Source organism: Psammomys obesus, unplaced genomic scaffold, assembly GCF_907164565.1.
Source record: "Psammomys obesus unplaced genomic scaffold, mPsaObe1.curated_primary_1811, whole genome shotgun sequence".
Taxonomy (NCBI): domain Eukaryota; kingdom Metazoa; phylum Chordata; class Mammalia; order Rodentia; family Muridae; genus Psammomys; species Psammomys obesus.
Genome location: NW_026590699.1, coordinates 5,482,394 through 5,503,037, shown reverse-complemented (window position 1 = coordinate 5,503,037; position 20,644 = coordinate 5,482,394). Strand labels below are relative to the sequence as shown.

At 48.4% G+C, this 20,644-nt stretch overlaps 1 protein-coding gene across 1 annotated transcript; it reads right to left on the bottom strand.

Moving 5' to 3' along the window:
* Window positions 1-5,719: 5,719 nt before the first annotated feature.
* Window positions 5,720-20,034, bottom strand: Adprhl1 (ADP-ribosylhydrolase like 1). The gene is made up of 7 exons (XM_055608430.1): window positions 19,648-20,034; window positions 14,968-15,132; window positions 12,755-12,880; window positions 12,201-12,341; window positions 9,358-9,485; window positions 9,073-9,205; window positions 5,720-6,082 (listed from the first exon to the last, which is right to left on the bottom strand). Exons 1-7 carry the CDS (start codon window positions 19,856-19,858, stop codon window positions 5,925-5,927), a joined length of 1,062 nt encoding a protein of 353 aa, XP_055464405.1. The 5' UTR covers window positions 19,859-20,034; the 3' UTR covers window positions 5,720-5,924.
* Between the last annotated feature and the right edge of the window lie 610 nt (window positions 20,035-20,644).

Below are 20,644 nucleotides of genomic sequence, written 5' to 3'. Positions count from 1 at the left end.
TTGAGAACTTATCTCAAACAAACAAACAAACAAAAAACAAAAAAAAGAAAAAAGACAAGAGCCAGGTGTTGTGCAAGCCTGTAATCTCCACATTTGGGGAGGCAGAGGCAGGCAGATCTCTGTGAATTTTGAGGCAAGCCCAGTCTACAAAGCAAGTCCAGAACAGCCAAGGCTATACAGAGAAACCCTTTCTCAGAAAAGAAAAGATTAAAAAAAAGGAGGAAAAGAAAGAAGGAAGGAAAGAAGGAAGGGATGGAGGGAGGGATCAAGGAAGTGACTTGAAAATATTTAAAATAGGCAAGGAGAACAAAACCATAAAGCCATCGTGTAACAAGTAGAATTCAAGGATGCTGATGACGTAGATGGGTCATGGAGAGAATTTCAGAGCCTCCCTGAGACTTGGGGGTTAACACTGGGGCTGATTTGCGGAGAAAGATGCTCTCCAAGTTGGCATTACCAGAGCAACTAGTCATAAGCCTCAGGAAGAAGGGTAGCAGCCCTAAGTGATCCCCTCCACAGGAGTCATGGAAGGGCAAATAGGTAACAAAAGTGCTGTCCAAAGGTCATGTAAGGGCCACCTGCTCTGGCCCTAAGACAATAGGAAGTCTGAGTGAACCAAGCATGGGGTATAGGGCCATGCCCCGGGCACTGGTGGCCATGCTTTCTACAGCTTGCTCTCTTATTTACAATGTGGCCACCAGAGGGTGTGAGCCTTCACTGATTCATACTCATATAGATTCTTTATTATAACATCCTGGGTGTGCTCTCAACTTATTTCTATTTAATAGTGAAAAGTAAATCAACTCAGGAGCAGTTTTAACATCAGAGAAGCTATGCTAGTCTCAGTGTCCTAAAAGACTTTTCCAACTTAGCAGAACCTTTGCGATGAATTTTAATGATGGCGATTTTAATCAGACATTTGAGTTGAACATCAGTTGGGACATTTTCAATATTAGCACTTGCCCTTGGGCTGGTTTTCCACCCACATTCAAGACAGGTGCACTGACTTCTCCTTCACAAGGGGGGTGTGCGTAGGGTCAGAGGCCATCTGGGCCAGGGAGCAGAGTGAAAGCTGTCAACTGTCAGACACTGGATTTAAACTCTTCTGACTGCTCTGTCCCAGGTGAGACACTCTAGCCTCCAGACCTCGGCCTTCCCATCTACAACACAGGCTCTTCAACACTACCTACCTCGCAGAAAACCTAGATCAATGGAATATATGCTCAACAGTAGTGGCTGTTGCTACTATGGTCACAGCAGAGAGCGGGAAAGCCAGGTGCCAAGCGGCTCTGCAACTTAACTGGTATTTGGCTGAACTCTGGATGTGAACAACAACAACAAATTGTACCTGGTGTTAGTTTTGCCAGTTGAACCACAAATATTTGATTTTGTTGCTCTTTATTTTCCTCCCAAGGTGGGAGGGGGGCTTGCCATGTAGCTCTGGCTGGCCTTACACCATCAGTGTAGCTGTGACTGGCGTCAAACTTGTGATCCCCCTGCCTGTCTCCCAAGCACTGGCTGGCATTATAAGTGTGTATCGCTGCAACCTGCTTAAGAATCTAAATTTGTTGACCTCTGAGCAGTCTCTCATGTTGTCTAGCTGACTTACTCCCTCTAACTTTCAGAACAGGATGGCAACCACGATCCCCACCTCTTCTCTGGATTCCAGATATGAATGCCTTGGGAAAATGATTTCAAACATAAATTACAGACCTTGGGCTGGGTTTGCAGCTCAGTAATGAAGCGCTTGCCTGGCACTTGTAACGGCTTGACGTTGGTTTCCATCTCTACCATGCTCTCTCTCTGTCTCTCTGTCCCTCTCTCTCCAGAGAATGTAGGTTAATTAATCTAAATCAGCCTGAATTAAAAAAAAAAAAAACAAACAAACAAACCATGTGTCTCCTGACCAGCCTTGTCCCTCTTTTGGGAACATGGCTCTTTGCTGGAGAACCATGGCACAAGCTCATATACAGTCTTGAGAACACATTGAAAGCAGCTCTCTCCTGACATCACCTTCTCCAGAAACCTTCTCAGTCTGTGCCCCAGATTCAACCTACATGTCTACGCCTCTAATCCAACAAAGGATGCTTTCCTTGACTTAGGAAGAAAATGGGTACAAAAGGTTGCACCAATGACCCACACTTTTCTATAAGTCACCCCAATTTGACACCTAGGAATGAGAAGCACTGATCCCTCCAAAGATGTCATGGCCTTGTGTTGAAGCAGGACATACAGCATTCCCTCAGTCTAAGGTATTAGGCTCAGAAGCTGTAGCTTGTTCCTCAGTCTACTCATTAAACTGAGGGGGGGGGGCAAAAATGTTGCCCCCGCCACAATTTCAGAACTAGGAAAGCAAAATAAATGTCCTAGAATGAAACACAGCTTACTGTGCTACTGGAAGAGACTGATTTGTTTTCACAAGAGATGTGGCGGTCAGCTGGGTGTGGTAGAGCAAGCCTGTAGTGCCAGCACTGGGAAGGCTGAGAGCATCAAAAGGATCATGAGTCTGAGACCACCTCAGGCTACACTGTGAAATCCTATCCAGGCAAAACAAAATAAGAAAACGAACAATTTAACTGGGCATGGTGGTGCACGCCTTGAATCCTAGTCCCCAGGAAGTAGACAGACAGACCTCTGTGAGTGTGAGGCCAGCCTGCTTCACACAGGGAGTTCTAGGCCAGGGCTACATAAAGACCCTTTCTGAAATGAAACAAATTAATAACAACAAAAAGCCCCACAACAGGGGTGTGAGTTTATGAACTACACACACGTGTGCCATGGACTACTAGTTAGAATATTTCGTGTATGTACATGTACACTTTCACACACACATACAGAATGATACAGGACCATAGATGGATAAGCCAAGTGGGAAAAGCCCAAAGCTATCATGTGCATATACAGCAATTACAATCCTACTTATGAAAGAAACCATGTATACACAGCATGCATGTACAGGTATGTCACCTCCGCGTGCAACCCTGATAGAAGGTAGAGAAAAACATCCCGGCAGGATGCATAAGAAACGCACAGTGTGCTGTGTACTGGGCCTAGTGTGTGGGTGCAGGCAAACTTTGGGGAGACTGTGTGTCCTATATGCCAGCATTCGACAGCATTGAATTCTGAAGCCGTGTATGCACAGAGCCCGCTAGCATTCCATGTCTAACATGGTAGAAGTGGCTCATCCCATTACCGGCCAGGGCTTCCTTTTTCTTGTCAGTGTTGCATTATCTGTCATAGGAAAATGAAACTGGGGAAGCTTTTATAATGCCTGTGAGCTTCACTTTAGTTTATGCTTTCTAATTACTTTGTACATCTCTGATTCTTACGTACACGGGAATTTCATTTTCCAAACCCTCCAGTGAAGTAAGATGGAGCCCACGTGGGCCTCCATCCCACACTGCCATACTATGCTGCTGACTGAGGCATCTTGTGTGTCAAGGACCGAGACAGGAAAAGCCAATTTCAGGGCAAGGCTGCCAGTGGCAGGAAGATGCTCTTCAAAATACCAAGTGTTGAATTTGTCTAGGGAAAGTTCGAATGTGCCTCATTCCAGCCAGGTTTATTTTCCTGACAGAACTCTCTATTAATTCTCGTCCACTCCTCTGGGCTGATTGTGTAGCAGAGTGTGTGTAGTGTGAGAATTTCCGTCTATCTATCTATCTATCTATCTATCTATCTATCTATCTATCTATCATTTATCTATCATCTATCTATCTATCTATCTATCTATCTATCTATCTATCTTCTATCTCTATCTATCATCTATCTATCTATCTATCATCTATCTATCTATCATCTATCTATCTATCATCTATCTCTATCTATCTATCATCTATCTATCTATCTATCTATCATCTATATCTATCTATCTATCTATCTATCTATCTATCTATAATCTATCTCTATCTATCTATCTCTATCTATCATCTATCTATATCTATCTATCTGTCTATCATCTATCTGTCTATCTATCATCTTTCTTCTATCTATCTATCATCTATCTATCTCTATCTCTCTATCTCTCTATCTATCTCTCTATCTTCTATATCTATCTATCTCTATCTATCTCTCTATCTATCATCTATCTATCTATCATCTATCTATCTATCTATCTATCATCTATCTATCTCTATCTATCTATCATCTATCTATCTATCTATCAATCTATCTATATCTATCTATCTATCATCTATCTCTATCTATCTATCTCTATCTATCTATCATCTATTTATCTATTTATCTATCTATCATCTATCTATATCTATCTATCTATCTATCATCTATCTCTATCTATCTATCCATCTATCATCTATCTATCTCTATCTACCTATCATCTATCTATCATCTATCTATCTATCTATCATCTATCTCTATCTATCTATCTATCTATCTCTATCTATCTATCAATCATCTATCTATCTCTATCTATCTATCTCTATCATCTATCTATATCTATCTATCTATCTATCTATCTATCATCTATCTATCTATCTGTCTATCATCTATCTGTCTATCTATCTATCATCTATCTTCTATCTATCTATCATCTATCTATCTCTATCTCTCTATCTATCTATCTTCTATATCTATCTATCATCTATCTATCTCTCTATCTCTCTATCTATCTATCTATCTATCTATCTCTCTATCTATCTATCTATCTCTCTCTCTATCTATCTATCATCTATCTATCTTTCTGTTTCTGATTGATAAGTGTGTTTGTTTAGTCATCAGAAGCCGGAGGCACAGTCGTGGGCATGTGTGCACGCACACACATACACACAAACCCCTACACAGTGTCGAGCACTACAGACCCTTCCACAATGATTCAACTCTTTTTTACCAAATGGAAGCCACTAAAAACAACTCCTCTGCCCCAAGACACACCTGCATACAGGATCGCTCCCTAGGGTCAGAGAACAGGATGCCTGGGACAGGGCAATGTCCTATGGTGGTGGCCCTTGCTGATAAAGTCTGCAGCCATCTTTCCAGCCGTCTATTTAGACATACATCACAAGGGAAGAGAGAGGCACCCCCATATCCCATTTAACCATCCCTCAGAAGCAGCTAAGGCCCAGGGGGAGCTTGTATCCTATAGGCTGTGCAGGTTCCAGGTGGGCACTTTCTGCCCTCCCCACCCTGTTAGAGGGGCCCCACCAGACTCCCACTGCAGACAGGGTTGGCTCCCTTCAGAGTCAAGGCCTTATGAGAAAAGGATACAGCCCCAACAAGACAGGCCCAGCTGAGCTGCCCAGGACAGCACAGCCATCTGTCATCAGTGGTGGCTGACTACGTCCTGAGGAAAAGCCACATCGAAAGCTGTGGTTGGAGCAGGAGTGTGTGCCCTTCTTCTCCACACTCCCAGCTAACCACCCCTCACCTAGGCGAATTCCACGGAATAGGGCCCTGTGGCTAGGACTTCCTTACACACAGATCTAACCTACCAAAAGGAAGGCGAAGCATGAGGCAGAGAAAGTCATCTGCTGCCTGGCTTCCTCAGTGTTCAAAAGGGTTCCAGGAGAAGCTCAGTGAGCAAAGCATGGCAAGGAGGTTAAGTGGCTGCTCCGAGTACATCCTGAAGCCACATGTCTCTTGTGAGACATGAACATATCTGACTGCGGAGAGATGCCTCGCTCCCCAGCATGCCAGCGAGGTAGCAGGTAGAAGTGCATAGCTGGGCGGGAGAAAGACTGAAGGAGGTTCCCATTCTCTTAGGACCATGTATTTTATATAGCAAGTATGTCTGATGTTGAAGGGAAAGTTCCAATTGTATTACAGCCCATGAGGGGTGCGTTCCTCCCGTGGACACTGCACACACATACCCTGGCCTAGGGGAGGCTCTAAGCCTGCGTAGGGAGGCTCTAAGCCTGCGTGGGGATGCTACGGGACCCCCCTCCAGGAGGGGAAACGGCAGAAACACTTTACTTTTCTTCTGTGGACAGGCGGTGCAGGGCTGTGCCCAAGTCCTCTAGTCTGTCTTTGTGCTCCAGTTCCTGGTACAAGCCCTGTGGAACAGTGGCCAGGCCGTGCAGCAACCCGAACAGGCAGCCAGCGATTGTTCCTGTGGCTCCGCTCTCACCTAGAACAGCAAACACGAGTGTGTCTTAGGGGGCTCCCCACCGAGTCAGCCTGCTCCCCCCAATCTCTGAGACCATCCTGGAGGACACATGGGTCATGGTAGACAAGTTACAATCCTAGTACTCAGGAGGCTGAGGTGAGTATAGTGAGTTCAAGTCCTGCCTGGGCTAGAAAGTGAGTGTCAGGCCAGCCAAGGGTACCACAGTACCCTATCTCAAAACAAACAAAACCCTGCAGGTGTTTTCCGTCTCTCCCCCTATCCAGGTGACACCTGGTGGCATTAGGTGGCAGATAGGTGTGCAGAGTGGAGCTGAGAGAACGAAATTCTAACAGACAGCATGAGCCCTGTCCCTGTTTGTGCAGCCTGAACATCTGGAAAAGGCTGGCTTCAGCTCTCATAATAAACCCTGAAGTGTCTCAGCTGAAAGACAGCTTGGAGCAATCTCCTAAAGGGGTTCTGTGTGAGGTGAGCAAGAAAATGTGACTGCCTGTGGCTGCTGTGTCTCCTGGCGGTCAGAGCCCCTTCGTGGTCAGCACGCTTGATGCTAGGTTAGGTTGTTCCTCTATCAGGAACTCAGGCAGCGGGGCACATTCCCAGCTGCCACATGGGTGCACTTGGATTCATTACACTGTGCATTTCACCTTTTCCAGGTTTTTCTGCTGGATTATGGGAAGAAATATCCTAAAAGGGAGATCTGATCCTCCCATCATGATTGGGAGGAGAAAAGCATTACCTTACTCCATGAATATGCTCCCCACTTCATAAAAATGTATAAACTTGTCCTTAAAGTGGAATGTGCAGAGGCCACCGGGCTGCTCTCTGTTTCTGACGGTTGAGTATTCATGGCCTTTCCATCTCTGGTTTGTAGTAAAGTCAATCAGAGCCTACTTTTGCCTGTTTTTTTTTTAATATACTTATTTTTCTTTTATGTATATGTTTTGCCTGCATAAATGTATGTGCGCCATATGTGTGCCAGAAGGATATGAAATCCCGTGGAGTTAGAGTTAGTGATGGTTGTAAGTTACTATAGATCCTGGCAACTGAACTCAAGTGTCTGCAAGAGCAGCAAGTGCGCGTGAGCGCTGACCTGGATCTCCGCCCACGGTTTGTTTTTGAGTCAGGGTCCTTTGCAGCCCAGGATGGCCTTGAGTTCACTATGGAGCTGAATGAAGCTGGCCTTGAGCTTGTGTTCATCTTGACTTTGCCTCCCCAACACTGGGAATACGGACATGTGCCACCGCCACAGGCAGTTTGTGAGATGCCAGGATTGCTGCAAGTTAGGCAAGCGCTCTACCAGCTGAGCTACACCGACCTCCTCACCCTGCAACGTCTAAAGGTTTAGCACACTTCTTCCCTGGAGGCGGAGGTGGGTATGCACATGCGCCGCAGCACTTGTGTGGAGGACTTGGTCCTTTCCTTTTGCCACATCCTGGAGTTAATCTCAGGCTAGCAGGCTGAGCTACAATTGACCTGCTGAGCCATGCCCTATCCCCATGTGATCCAGGCTACCCTCCCACTCATTATGTAGCCAAGTGTGAATGTTTGACCTTTGTGTCCCCATCTCTCAATGCTTGGATTACAGGTATGCAACACAACACATGCCGTGTGTGTGTGTGTGTGTGTGTGTGTGTGTGTGCGCGCGCGCGTGCGCGCATGTGTGGTGCTGGGAATCAAACTTAGGGCCCATTCATCCTCCGGAAGGACTCTGACATCCCCACAGTCTGCTCTTCAGAATCACTTTTCGGGGCTACCTGCTTCCCAAAGTCTCAGGCAGTTGTACAATTCAGTGAAATGAGGGCAATTAGGTGTTCACAGGCAGGGTCTGAAACTTCAGGAAATGGCCAGTTCTAAAAAAAAAAAAAAGCTGTGCGGAGATCTCCAAGTCATGTGGCCCTTGTCTCTTTGGCTGAGAACCTTAGAACTGCCTCTGGTTCCTCCCCACATGACCTTTGACCCCAAGCTGCTTCTGAGTCCTGATAATATTTCAGACATGTTCTCATGCACTAGCATGTGCATGCTTGTGCACACGCAGACACACACAGACACACACACACACACACAGTGCAGAGAGGAACTGGACTGAATGAGGCTGGGACCACAATGGCTGATGGAGTGGGGAAGTTGGGGCGGTGGTTCTTGGAGTAGATATGCCTAGAGAGCTGGGTGCTGGTCCCAGGAGAGGCCTGAGCATGGCCAGGAACAGCCAGAAAGATAAAGAGCCATTCTAGCCAGGCCTGACTTTCCACACCTTTTCTTTCTCTCCTTCCACCAAAACCTGCTTCCAGGGTGCTTCTGACACAGTTGTTCATTCTCAGAAGAAAGCTGAAAATGAGGGACCCAGCGGGTTGTGGGACAAAGTTCTGGTCCCACACAGACCTTTCCACTGGCAGCTGAGGGCTCCGGCCACGCACTCAACTGCACTAAGATGCTTTAGTAGTCAGAGGCAATTGCAAGGGCAGCGACTTTCTTACGAGCTTCTCTTAGACACCCAAGTCCATCCTGCCTCTCTTGGCCACTCCTGGCACCCTGTCTTCCTCTTTGTCTCAGAGCTTGCCTCAAGCGGCCCTCAGCAGCATCAGCTATCCTAGCTGAAGTATTGTCATCACCCAATATTAGTGAGCCTAGCCTGGAGTTCTGCACAGGTGGGGAGGTAGGCATCTCTTTTCATCACTTGTTTTCCCCCATGGAGTCGGGGCTACCGGGGGACAATGGCCTCAGGAAGAGAAGCACTTCCTCCCAAGTCAGGCTTGCACAGGCTACAGAACTGCAGGTTGGGGGAACCTGTGTAGCCAGCTCGAGGGACACCTGCCAGCTCCGAGTAAGTGTCCCTACACCTAGCTCACTGTCCTGACTCTAGAGTGTGTCCAGCAATGGAGATGAGCTTGCATCTGGGGCTGGTCCCGTGTCTGTGGACCCCAGATACCGAGAAGTGCTTCAGGGCATAGGCTAGTATCTTCTGGAAGTATCCATCTCAGGGAAGGACATCTTACCTCCATGAAACATGGCCCTCTGGCACAGCTCAGTCCAGTTGCTCCCTGCAGCAAGGAGGGCATCATAGGCTATCATGGGGGCATCATGGCCACGCCGTCCCCCTCGGCCCTCTGAGCTCCACTTCTTGTAGGTCTGAAGAGAACCGTGGGTCAGTGTGCGACTGTCAGAAGATCCACGTCTGTCCCTGTGGCTGCTGTCCACCCACCAGTCCTTCTCACTCACTCGCTGTGTCCTGGCTGAGTCCACAGGGTCCAGACACACTCCGGGGCTGGGGCTGGACTCACCTTGTCTCTCTCCTCTGCGTTATAGTTGTCAGGGAAGGTGGCTTTGTCCTCTCTGTCCTCACTGATTTTTCTTTCCTCCAAATAAAACTGCCACTTTGCTTCGAAGTAAAACCAGTGCTCCTGGTACTCTAGATGCAAGCACAGGGCAGGTGGGCTCGTGGTTCTTAGTGGAGGTGGGCAGAGGGATGGCAAAGGTGGGCAGTGCCCTCCCATGGCTGCAGGTGTGGAGATGGAGTACCTGTGCCCCAAATTAGTAGCCCTGATAAGTATGGCTGCTTCCAGCAGTGGCACAGAAGATGGGGAGGGAGCAAAACAGAACCAGAGCCATTAGCTGCTCTCCAAAGCAGAAAGTGATCATGGGGTGATTATGAGCTTATCATTTTAATTAATTAGGAGATATAGCTCAAGTTTAAGAGTACTTGCCTAGCATGCATAAGATAGTAAAAAATGAAGAATCCCCCAAACTAAAGAAACCCAGAAATCTAAGACAAAATCAAAAGGGCTGGGAGGCAGAGGCAGGCAGATCTCTGTGAGTTCAAGGCCAGCTTGGTCTACGAAGAGAGTTCAGGACAGCCAAGGCTACACAGAGAAACCCTGTCTTAAAAAACCAAAATCAAAAGGGAATTCCGCAATTTGATAACTTAAACCTGGACCTGCACAGTAAGGAGAGAATTTTCGTTATCACTGATAGCCTGAAACCCAAGCCCTGAGGGCTGAACTATCTCTGGTAGGTACATCTGATGAGGAGGGTACTGGCTGGGCTGTGGCCAGCAGCCACTCATTTTACAAGGGACCATGCCCTCCAGAGACTCAGCATCAGGAAATGGAGGAGCCTGCTCTAGGAGGCTTACAGTGTGTCCTCCCCTGGAGGCAACAGAGGATGGGAAATGCCTTGGCTTTTAGGGGCTGGTACGGTCTGGAGGTGGGGGCATAGCTGAAGATAAAGATCTAGAACCTGTTTTCTGTCTATGGCTGGACGGCTGAGAGCAAAGCACAGAGCAGGGGGATTCAGGGCTACAGGGCAGTGGCAGAGGCTGCAGGGAGAAGCCAGGCAAGGCTGGGACATCTTCTTGGACTAGCACATTGCGATTCTGGCCCTGCTGAGCCTCACAGAGCTAAAACATTGCCTGTCTGAATATCACAAAAGGCCAAAGGCCTGTGCAGGGCGGCACCGGCCCCAGCACTGCCCCTACTCAGGAGTAGGCGATAGTCAGCAGCCCGGGAGGGAGCGTTCCAGACCCAGCGCCCGGGACCAGAAAGGCCTCTGATTCTTTCAGTTCCCTAAACCTGGGGTGGGGGGCTGAGTAGACACTCTACAGCGTGTTTACAGAACAACTCTTCGTTGGGTGAGCTTAGGTTCTATTCAAAGTGTTGTGTCTAAGGGGTGCCTGAAACTCTACGTTAAGCAAACTTAAAATCAAACAGATATAACAGGGCTGTTTCTCAGGGGTCACCTCACAAAGAGTTAAGTCCACAAATGACCTGGCAGTAAACTATGTTCTCATGTTCATGCCCTTATGGGTGGCCCACATCTAAAATAGCCATCTGTGTTCTGGAGTCCTGGGTGTGCCACTGTGCTGTAAGGTTCCACTCTATCATAGCAACTTCCTACCAGTCTTGGGGACATCTGGTGACCCTGCTCGGGTGAAACAGCCCACTGACTGTGGATAGAATTGGAGGAACTTCAAGGGACATCTGAGACAGAGGAACCAGGGAATGATGGCTTAAAGTAAGCAAAAATAAAGGAAATAAATAAATGTTCCCTGGAGTTCAAGTAAGTGAAGGATAGAGAGTTCAGAGATGAGCTAGCTAGAATGCCTGGCACCATCCTCTAGGCCCAGCTTCCTTCAGTGCTGAGGCCAAGTGTGTGTCCTCCCGTCCTTGTAAAGTTGTTCTGGAACCATCTAGAATACCCCCCACAACACACACACATCCTGTGGTGATTTTGATGCGACTCTGGGCCTACTCGGGAGTCACTTAGCTTCATGCTGTCTTGCAGAAGCTGTGACTCTGGCCCTGTGCTTACAATTTCCCTTCTGTCAGGACATCCTGGGTAGCTTACTTTAGAAAGTTTGTTCCTCCTTAGGTGCACAGTGGGATACAGAGAGTCACCTGCACTCCCCACCCACTCACATCCCTCTTAGAGTGGAGAACAACCCTGGGGTAGGAGCATCTTCCATATACTCAGTGTCTTGGGGGAGTGAGCCTTGGATCTTTTGGTCCTGTCTTTGGGCGCTTATGTCTATGTCTACTATACAGCATTCCTGAGCCAAGCGGCCGAGGGTGGGGTACACTTTGCTGCCTGTGTGCCAAAGCCATGGTGCTCCCAGGATTTTTGATTAACAGGCTGTCCAAAAGGCTCTGGGTTAATGGGGGCAGATGAGAACCTTGGGAGTGTATGCCTTTAGTGGCATGGGGACTCGTCTCGGTACAGATGGAAGTGTGTGCCATGGGAGCCATCTCTTTGGTCAAGTATAGTTTGGGGTGGGGTTGTGTGAAATGTAGGTGTGATTCATTCCTCTGCAGACACTCGTCTCATCTGTACTGAACACCTGGTGTCGGCTTGGAGGTGCAGTGTGGGGGCATTTCCAGGACCTCAGAGTACTGTGGGAGAAGCCCTTCATGCGGCTGGGGTTCCCCTTGAGATGTGGTACCTGCCCTCTACCAGGTAAGGGCCACTGTGAGGCCAGCTCTTGCCACACTGACCAAGGCTTCCCTAGGCATTGCCTTTGGGTGAACATGCCTGGAGCCGCTGAGCGGCTGGGGCAGGACTAGAGTTTGAGTGTGAGTGCGTGTGTTCTGGGTGGGAGGAAAGCACTGGGGCAGGAAGAAGCCAGGCTCACCTGCCATGTGCCTGATCGTCTTCCGGCAGTAATCCTCAGCCAGCGGAAGTGCCTTCAGCATCTCTCTTCCCCATTGTACCAGTGGCTTTCCCTGTATTGCGTAAGAGGCAAACAAGGCAGTGCACAGAGACCCAAGGAAACCTAGAAGGCAGGAGGAAGACAGATGGAGCTTTGTTCCCCAGGGCCAGTGGCTTTCTGAGTCTAAACAGACCACCCCGTACTGTGAGCTCTGCCTCTCCCTCTGTATAAGAGGCAAGGCACTGTCTCAGGCCTGCTGTAGGACACGGAGACTAAGCAGAGAAGCACATAGCATAGGTCAGGGCATGGAGAGGGGCACCGCCCTCAGAACTGACTAGTACCTCCTTAGCCTGGATCCCAGTTTTCCCTCAAGATCTGTACCTCTCTTTTCCTTTGCTCTGACATGAATGATGTAGCAACACTAAGAACTTTCTCCTGTGTGTGGCTTCTTGGACATCACTACATTTAATGCCAGTTCTGTTTCCAAGTGGAACAGTAGCCACATAGGACTTGCGCTCACCCAGCGCCCGCTTTACCTGTGGGATGGTTGTGGGTCATTCTGCCACACTCAATACTGACTTCAATGAGGGTCTCCAGCCGTTCTGGCTTCCAGTACCTCATTCCAATGCACATCGCTTTAGTGGCAGCTCCAAATCCTGAACCTGTGTGGATGACAGACACCTGGATTCAGATTTGCCTACATAAGCTGTGGAAATATGGCGTCCATAAGTTCTGAAGTATGAGGCTTATGTAAGAGCATGCCTTTAGAATATTGCTAGATGAGTGAACAATGAATGAGCCACCCATATCCTGGACAAGAGAAAAGAGATCTGTGGGTCAGGTTGGAAGAAAGTGAACTTATTTAGCCCCTGAAAAACGGACATTTTCTTGGCCTAGGGCAGTTTCACAATGTCTTCTACTAGGGCAGAAGCAGCATTGAGTAAGATACGGTTGCTTATTTCTTTCCTTGCTCTTCTTCTCTTCTTTCTTTTTTGGAAACAGAGCCTTGTTACAGAGCCACCATTTCTGGGAGATTTTCTCTTTAAAAACACTGTCATTAAGTCCATCCTCTTTTAGCCTTCTCGGGTACTTCATGTATGTGCTGGACTTCCATACATCAGAACACTCATATTCTTTATTTCTGCTGTGAAGGCTCTCTGCTGCCCTTTGAGAAGCTTCCTGTATGCATGCTCTGAACTCTCTCCACATGCACAGCCTTTCCATAAATGTAGCTGTAGGGGACGGTTGGAATCTTGCTTATTTTCCCCCACCAACCTATGGCAGAGAATTTCCACACCTCAACACACAAGTCTACTTCATTCTTTCAAACAGCTATACAGCATTCTGTTGTATAGACACATCACTAACTTTCCCATCCTCTTTCTGAGGGGATACTAAGCTGCTTCCAGGCCTTTGCTAATACAAATGATGATGCAAAGGTCATCCTCACGTCATGTTGTCATGTGGGTCTTTAAGACAGAATCAAAAGGTATTTTCATTACATAATTTTGAACAATATTGGATTTCCCTCTGAAGGAAGCTCTGTTTGTCTTCTCATGTACCACAGGTACCTGAGGTCCTCTCAGTTGGTACCTGTGATGGCCAATTTTAATTGTCAACATGACACAATCTAGAATAACCTGAAAGAGTCTCAGCAAGGGACCGCCTACACTGGGCTGGTTTATGGGCATGACTGTGGGAGACTGTCTTAATTAGAATAATCGATGTGGGAAGAGCCAGCCCACTGTGGGTGGTACCATTCCCAGTCAGGGGATCCTGATTATTTAAAAGTGGAGAAATCAAACTGAGCATAAGCAAGCAAGCAAGAGAGCGAGTGAATGTGCATGCGCTCATTTCTCTTTGCTCTTGACTGTGGGTGCGATGTGACCAGCTGATTAAAGTTCCTGCCTTGGTTCTCTGTAATGACAGTTTTTAACCTGGAGCAATGATAAATAAACCCCTCCCCTCTAAATTGCTTTTAGCCAGGTTATTTTTTCTTATCACAGTAGCAGAAATGAAAATAGGACAGTAGTCCTGCTATACCTGCTTAATCTTCTACTCTTGGTAGTGACACATTTATACCTGTTCAAATTCTCTCTCCTGCTGCTAAAATCTATACTCTACACTCTACCTTCTATTGTTCCTGGGTTGTTCTCTCTTGGCCTCTCCTGGGTATCAGAGCATCTGGCCTGGTCCTGTCACAAGTGCTCTGCTGCTCTCGCCCTTCAGTTCAGAGACATCCTAGGTTTTAGCACTTCCTCTTCTGTTTGGGAATAATCAGCACAGGTCCCCAGATTGATGGAGCTGGGGGGCAGAGCTGATAGTTGTGGCACTTACAGAGCTGTGGTTTCATTATTATAAAAGAGGTACCATGAGACAGGCCCAGCCTGAGAGGAGGAGAGGCTCTGAGGGGTGGGCGCTAGGCCCACCTACATGCTGTACTCCATGGACACAGTATAGAACACTGGAGGTCCTTAGCAGAATACAGCGTCAAGGAAAGGCAGTAGGACAGACTCCTTAAAGTAAACTGGAGATAAGAGAAAACCCTATGGGGGAAGCCTGATTCCTTGCAGACAGCAACTTTAACAGATGCTCAAGCAAGCAGCCGTGGCTGACAAGGGGAGGCCCCGCCCATGAAAGGATCCGATCTAGACAGATGAGGATGCCATGCTGAGTGTCAGGGCAGGCTGCCAGCACCCACACCGGCAGGGTCTCTAAAGGCAGCTCTGTGAATAGAAAGGTTTCTGACCCTTTTCACTGAAGGGCGTATGCCAGGCGAGGAGGTAGTTATCTGGCTTCAGCTGGGAGCAGCCCTCGATAGTGGCAGGGTCTGGCCGATGCTCTGAAAGCTTCTCCACCGTCTCCACGTAGTGCTTTACCATCTCACGGTACAGGTCATCCAGGCACCAGAAGTCTGTGGGGAAAGGGTGGGGAAGAGATGTCACTGAGGGTAGCATGTATGTGAGGTGGTGTATGTGGGAACAGGTTCGATCCATGGCAAGGGCACATGAGTATGCTCAGGGAAGAGGAGGAAGTTTGCTGACTCTCTTGCTGGCTGGATGAATTTTGGACCTCCAGTTTGCTGTCACTACTATTCTGGTGTTGTGAGGGTCTATTTCTGCTAACGGTTCTGTCCACTCAGAAGAAACCCCATCAAACTATGCCAAGCAGAACACCAGTCTCACTGTCATGAAGGAACACCAGGAGACGGGGTGATTCCACTGAGCTCCAGCTTCCCCACCCCCTCAGGAAGCCCAGGTTCTGAATGGCTGCCATTGCCAACTGTGCCCTGGTCCCTTGAAATACATCTGGGGTACCAGCATGGGCCAGGCCCCTGAAGATCATGGGGCGTAGGGGAAGAAAAGAGCTGGAACATACTGAACACCTGCCTTTGCCCAGCACGGTGCCTGGTCCACCTCCACCCATGTGCCTTAGAGCAGCCACCATTTTCTTCAAGAAGACTGCTTGGCATGGCCAGAGCTTATGGGTTTTGACTTTGGGTCACTAAGTTAATCCACAGCTTGTTGGACCAAGGTCACACATGCATAGTCAGTGGAGTCCAGGGTGTGTGGCCATCTGGAGAGCAGGCAGTATAGTTCAGGTACCCTGTGAGGCTGTGGGGTGTGCTTTTCCAGAGTCCTCTTTCATAGCCATCAATGGGCTTTTATCCTATGTTGAAGCTGCACTCAGGATAAAGTGCATTTAGGAGACTCCCACTGCCCTTCCACTGGCCATGGGTGACTGTCTTTGCTGAGGGCTGGGTGGCGAGAGAAGGATGAGGCATGATAAGGAGCTGGTGACTACTGCCCCAGAGAGGCAGGCTGGAAACCCCAAAGATCCTCTTGTGCTGCCTGACAGAATTGCTCCCCTGAGGGGAAAAAAGCCTTTGTGAGTTCCTAGAGAAAGAGCCCTTCCCTTTCCTTGCCCTCAGTGTGCCTGAAACAGAGGTAAGCCCTTCCATTCTTCTCCCCTTTAGGGCTTAGGCCTAGCTACCAACTAGGGCAGGAGAAAGGTTGGACAGGACTTTGTTTTGGAGGAGCGAGTGCCCTACACCCCAGCCAGATTTCTTGTGGCAACCCTACAGGAATAAAATTAGCTGTGTCTGCCTGCAAACCCCTGCTGGGAGGCAGGACCTGAGCATGGCCAGGCTGTTAGTGAGCCGCGGCACCTGGCACTGGTTTACCAGTGCTATCTGTTTACAGACGGCAGCCTTCTCCTCCGTCCTGGCAGCACAGGCCTTCTCAAGTCCTCTAAAACAATTATTATAAGACCACATACCACAAAAATCTCTGCCTTTAATTGAAACCAAGCTTTTTCAGAGTGGAAAAAAAAAAGTCCATAGAAGTCCAGCAGCCATGGACCGTTGTCCTTTAAGTTGGCATGTAAATGGAAATCAGGCCTGACGATCTGCTGACTCTTCTGACCACTCTGCCTTGACTGCTACATGTATCTCCCTACGTCCCTATACATCCTCCTGAAAAATAAGGCAGTTTAGAAAACTGGCCAGCAGCTCTCAACTAATGTAATTAAAAAAAAAAAAAAAAAAGCAAAATACCATGACTGAGTTTGAAATAAAATACCAACGAATTCCACAGGTTGCATCCGCTCTCACTCATCCTGGCTCCAAGCTTTGTATCTGCTCTAACTCTCACTCAGCTGTTGGAGAGCCACTGAGAGGAAGAGAAAAAGCAGGTCTGTCACACCCTTATTCTTCTGGTCTCAAGTTCCCTGCAATCTTCATTTGGAGGCACATCCTGCCGGCCTCCCCTCCCTGCCTCACTGATTGGCCCAGTCAGCCAGAACTGTTTACCCTCAGAGACAGGAGACCCTCTAGGGGCCCAGACCCCAGCCTGCTGGCCTTGCACCACCGCTGAGTTCCTCAAACTCTTCCTGTGGCTCTGCCTGACTCCCACAGCCCCAAGGCGCTCAGGGGCGCAAGCAGCTCCCTGGTTGTCTAGGCTCAGCAGCAGCCATCAGGAATGTGGAGCTATGTGCCTGAGCCCAGAGCAAATGGTCCTGAAATGAGCCACACTCAAGCCTGGTACGAGAGCCCATGCTCAGCAGACACTTGCCTAGTGACATGATGAAGCTGTCTTGGTCTTTGCGCAGCACTACTGGCATGCCTTGTAGAACGACACACCAGGCCCTGTCTTTGTTTCTGCTCTTGTGACTTCATCCACATGCTGGATGAGCTGTGGCCACTGTGGCAGCTGAGCCGTGGCTTATAGACCACAGAGCCTCTGCTGAGTGATGGAGGCATGAGGGACTTGCTTAAATGTGCCAGGGGTGGTTCCACTCCGGGGAGCGGGCTATGGAGCACCCAAACACCACAATAACTAGTTCTGTGGCCACCTTGACCTCAGGCAGTGAGGGGCACATGAGAACACAGCCTGTGGCTGGTTGCCTGGATGTGCCATCACACGGCCACACAGACTGCATGGGTTTGCAGCCACTCTATGCGCCCGCACGGAAACCCTGAAGCCACCTTTCAGAATGTGAAATGGACGGTCTTGGGAGAGACTGCATGTGAGGCCGGCTGGAGAGCCCTTCGTGCACACTTGCCGCAGGAGTTGTGCCTACCATCGGCAGTGCCTACCATATGCCTCCAAAGCCCTTAGAGAGGACTACAGCTGCCTAAAACTGGAATGTTTAAAGACAGAACCATGAGCTGTAGGGAGCAGAAAGCACACTTAGCATCTACAGCCATGGTTCTCAGCCTTCCTAATGCCGCGACCCTTTAACGCTGTTCCTCACACTGTGGTGACCCCCAACCATAAAATTATTTCACTGTTACCTCATAACTGTAATTTTGCTACTTTTATGAAATGTCATGTAAATATCTGTTTTTCAATGGTTTTAGGTGGCCCCTATGGAAGGGTCATTGGCCCTCTAAAGGGGTCACGACCCACAGATTGAGAACCTTTGGTCTAGAGGCTCATCTAAAGGGCTGTTTTCTCATGAGCTGTAACGAGAAGCCACGACGGGGTACAGCACAGCAGCATATGCTTGGTAAACCTGGCGACTGGCAGGGAACTCACTTTTATCCTTAACAAAAACAAAAGCCCAACACTGCAACCAAACCTTACTAAACTCACACCCCTCATCCTGAGTGACTGCTGACCATTGATCTAATCCCAAGCACCCCGTGTCATTACACAGGACCTACTGTGGCAGGGCCTCTCCAAGGAAAGCCCAGCGTTAAGACGCATGTCTAGCGCTCCGCACTCACAGAACACCCGTCAGAAACAAGCACACACAAGGACCTCTGTGTAGCCTAGCAGTGCACTGGTGTAAATACAGCTTCAAGGACGCAAACATCAAGAATAGGTACCTTTTGCTGTTTTGTTTCCAAAGTCATGTTCTCCAGGGGTTATGAGCTGTGCTGGGCTCTGAGCTCTACTACTGACCATAAAGGTATATGAATACGTCCAAAAATATCAGAAGAAATAAATACTTGGAATTTATACTTTTTGAAACCCCTAAAAGATGCTTCACCACTTCCCAAGGTATGACATTGTACCTTACCGATGTGCTTTACTTAAACTGCTTACTTAGGGACTGGTTGATGATATTCCTATACACTTGGATTCTATAATTGTGTGCACTCAGAAAGATACTTCAATGAGCTGTGACACCATATCTTATCAATGTGCTTCAGCTCTATTTAGGGACACGACATTGATGGCATTCCTATACAATGACCACAGAACTAAGCTGAGCTTATTCACGACAGATGAACAAAATGCATAAGTGAGGTCTACTGGCTTGATTGCTGTCCTCAGGTCTTAATTTTGCAATGACAACATATCAGACCTGCAGGATATTAGCACGCCCTGACAAGAAAAGACACATAGTATTTGTATATGCCTCTGAAATCCATGTAACATTTTTGTTGGTCTTAGCACTGGCCTCGTCCTTATCAAACAAACCAACTTTGTTCTCCCATGTCCAAAACTCTTATAACATTTACACATAAACAATGTCCAAATTGAATCACTCATACAGATACTTCAACCTTAAGTATTTGAAGCTGAGATATCATCCCGAAACAATGCTATCTCAGTCCAAAGTTCAAGCTGGATGTCTTGCTCTTTTGTAATAGACCTAGAACAAGAAGCCTCATCCTCTGTGGTGAGAACCCTTGCCTGTGTTTTATCCCACAGGGCAGGTCCCAGAGGCGTTCTTGTGCAGCAGCAGAAACAAGCCAAAGTTGTTGAGAATCTGGAGCTTAATTCTTTGTGAAGTGCTGCCTGCCGTTCCCCAAAGACACACAGGAGAAACATGAGCTGCCCGGCAGGCTCCAGGTCTTTGGTGAATATTAAATCACCACCTTCGGCAGTGGTGTCAGGTTGGTTTGCTATCAACACAGGCAGCCGTGCAAGGGCCTTTCTACCCTAACACACCTGGAACCTATGCCAGCTGGTCCTACCTGTGGTAAGGGCTTCGGCAGTCGCCATGTGCATGATGGTGTTGTCACTCACTGGCCACTTTCCAGGCGAGAGCACAAGGCTGTCCAGTCCCCCGGCTTTTTGCAGCTCCTCCTGGATTGAGCCTAAGACGCTGTTCTCCCTGCAGACATTTCCATAGCCGAGCGCATCGCCAACACTCGCCAACAGCATCGCAGCCTTGAACTTCTCCATCTCAGAAGGTGACCCTCTTCTGCTGCAGTCGCCTTTGTCCTTTCCTGGCCACCCTCAGCCAGCCCGGCTGACATTTATAGTTGCCATTGTATCACCATCCAGCACTCTCCAAATGGCCAGGCGTTCCTTTCCTGCCTTGGCAGGTGCCACCAATGAGATAAAGGCTCTGAGCTCACCACGTGGGAGCTGTGGACAGCACTGGCTCTCCAGCAAAGGAGACTGCTGGCACCGGTTCACACCCAGAGGCGGCTCAGAGCCGCTGAGCCACGCTCCTGTGCCCGCTCCTGGACAGAATGCGCCTCCTGCTGGCAGAGCAGGGCAGGTCACAATGTGAACATGACTGCTCCGTGCCTCTGCTCTGCCCACCTTCAAATAAATGCACTCATCTTGCCATCACACCAGTGCATTATGGGCCCCCCCCTTTGTCTGCCATCTTTCACTCAGCATAATGCTGGGATTCATCTATTGTAGTTTTATGCTCTTAGAAAGCTTGGTGGCAGTGCATGACTTTAATCCTAGGACTCAGGAGACAGAGGCAGCACCACTTAAAAAAAAAATGTCCAGCTAAAACTTTAAAAGATGTAGCATTCCCTGTGAAAAAGTATTATCTTACATCTTCATGTCCAATAAGGGGCTTAAATGCTAACTTTTAGAGTGTTGTATGTCTCAGCACACACAGTGAAATGTGGGTACACCACCTCAGGCCTCACGTGTTGCGACGTCACTGCCTGCTCATGGAGTTCTTAGATAACGGGAGGCTGGGTAGGCATGCTTCAGAAAGCCAGG

Coding starts and splice junctions, on each gene's coding strand:
- Adprhl1 (XM_055608430.1), bottom strand. CDS start 19,858: ATGGAGAAGTTCAAGGCTGCGATGCTGTTGGCGAGTGTTGGCGATGCG. Junction 12,881..14,967: donor TACGCCCTTCAGTGAAAAGG/GTCAGAAACCTT, acceptor TCATCCACACAG/GTTCAGGATTTGGAGCTGCC. Junction 9,206..9,357: donor ACGCAGAGGAGAGAGACAAG/GTGAGTCCAGCC, acceptor GGTTCTCTTCAG/ACCTACAAGAAGTGGAGCTC.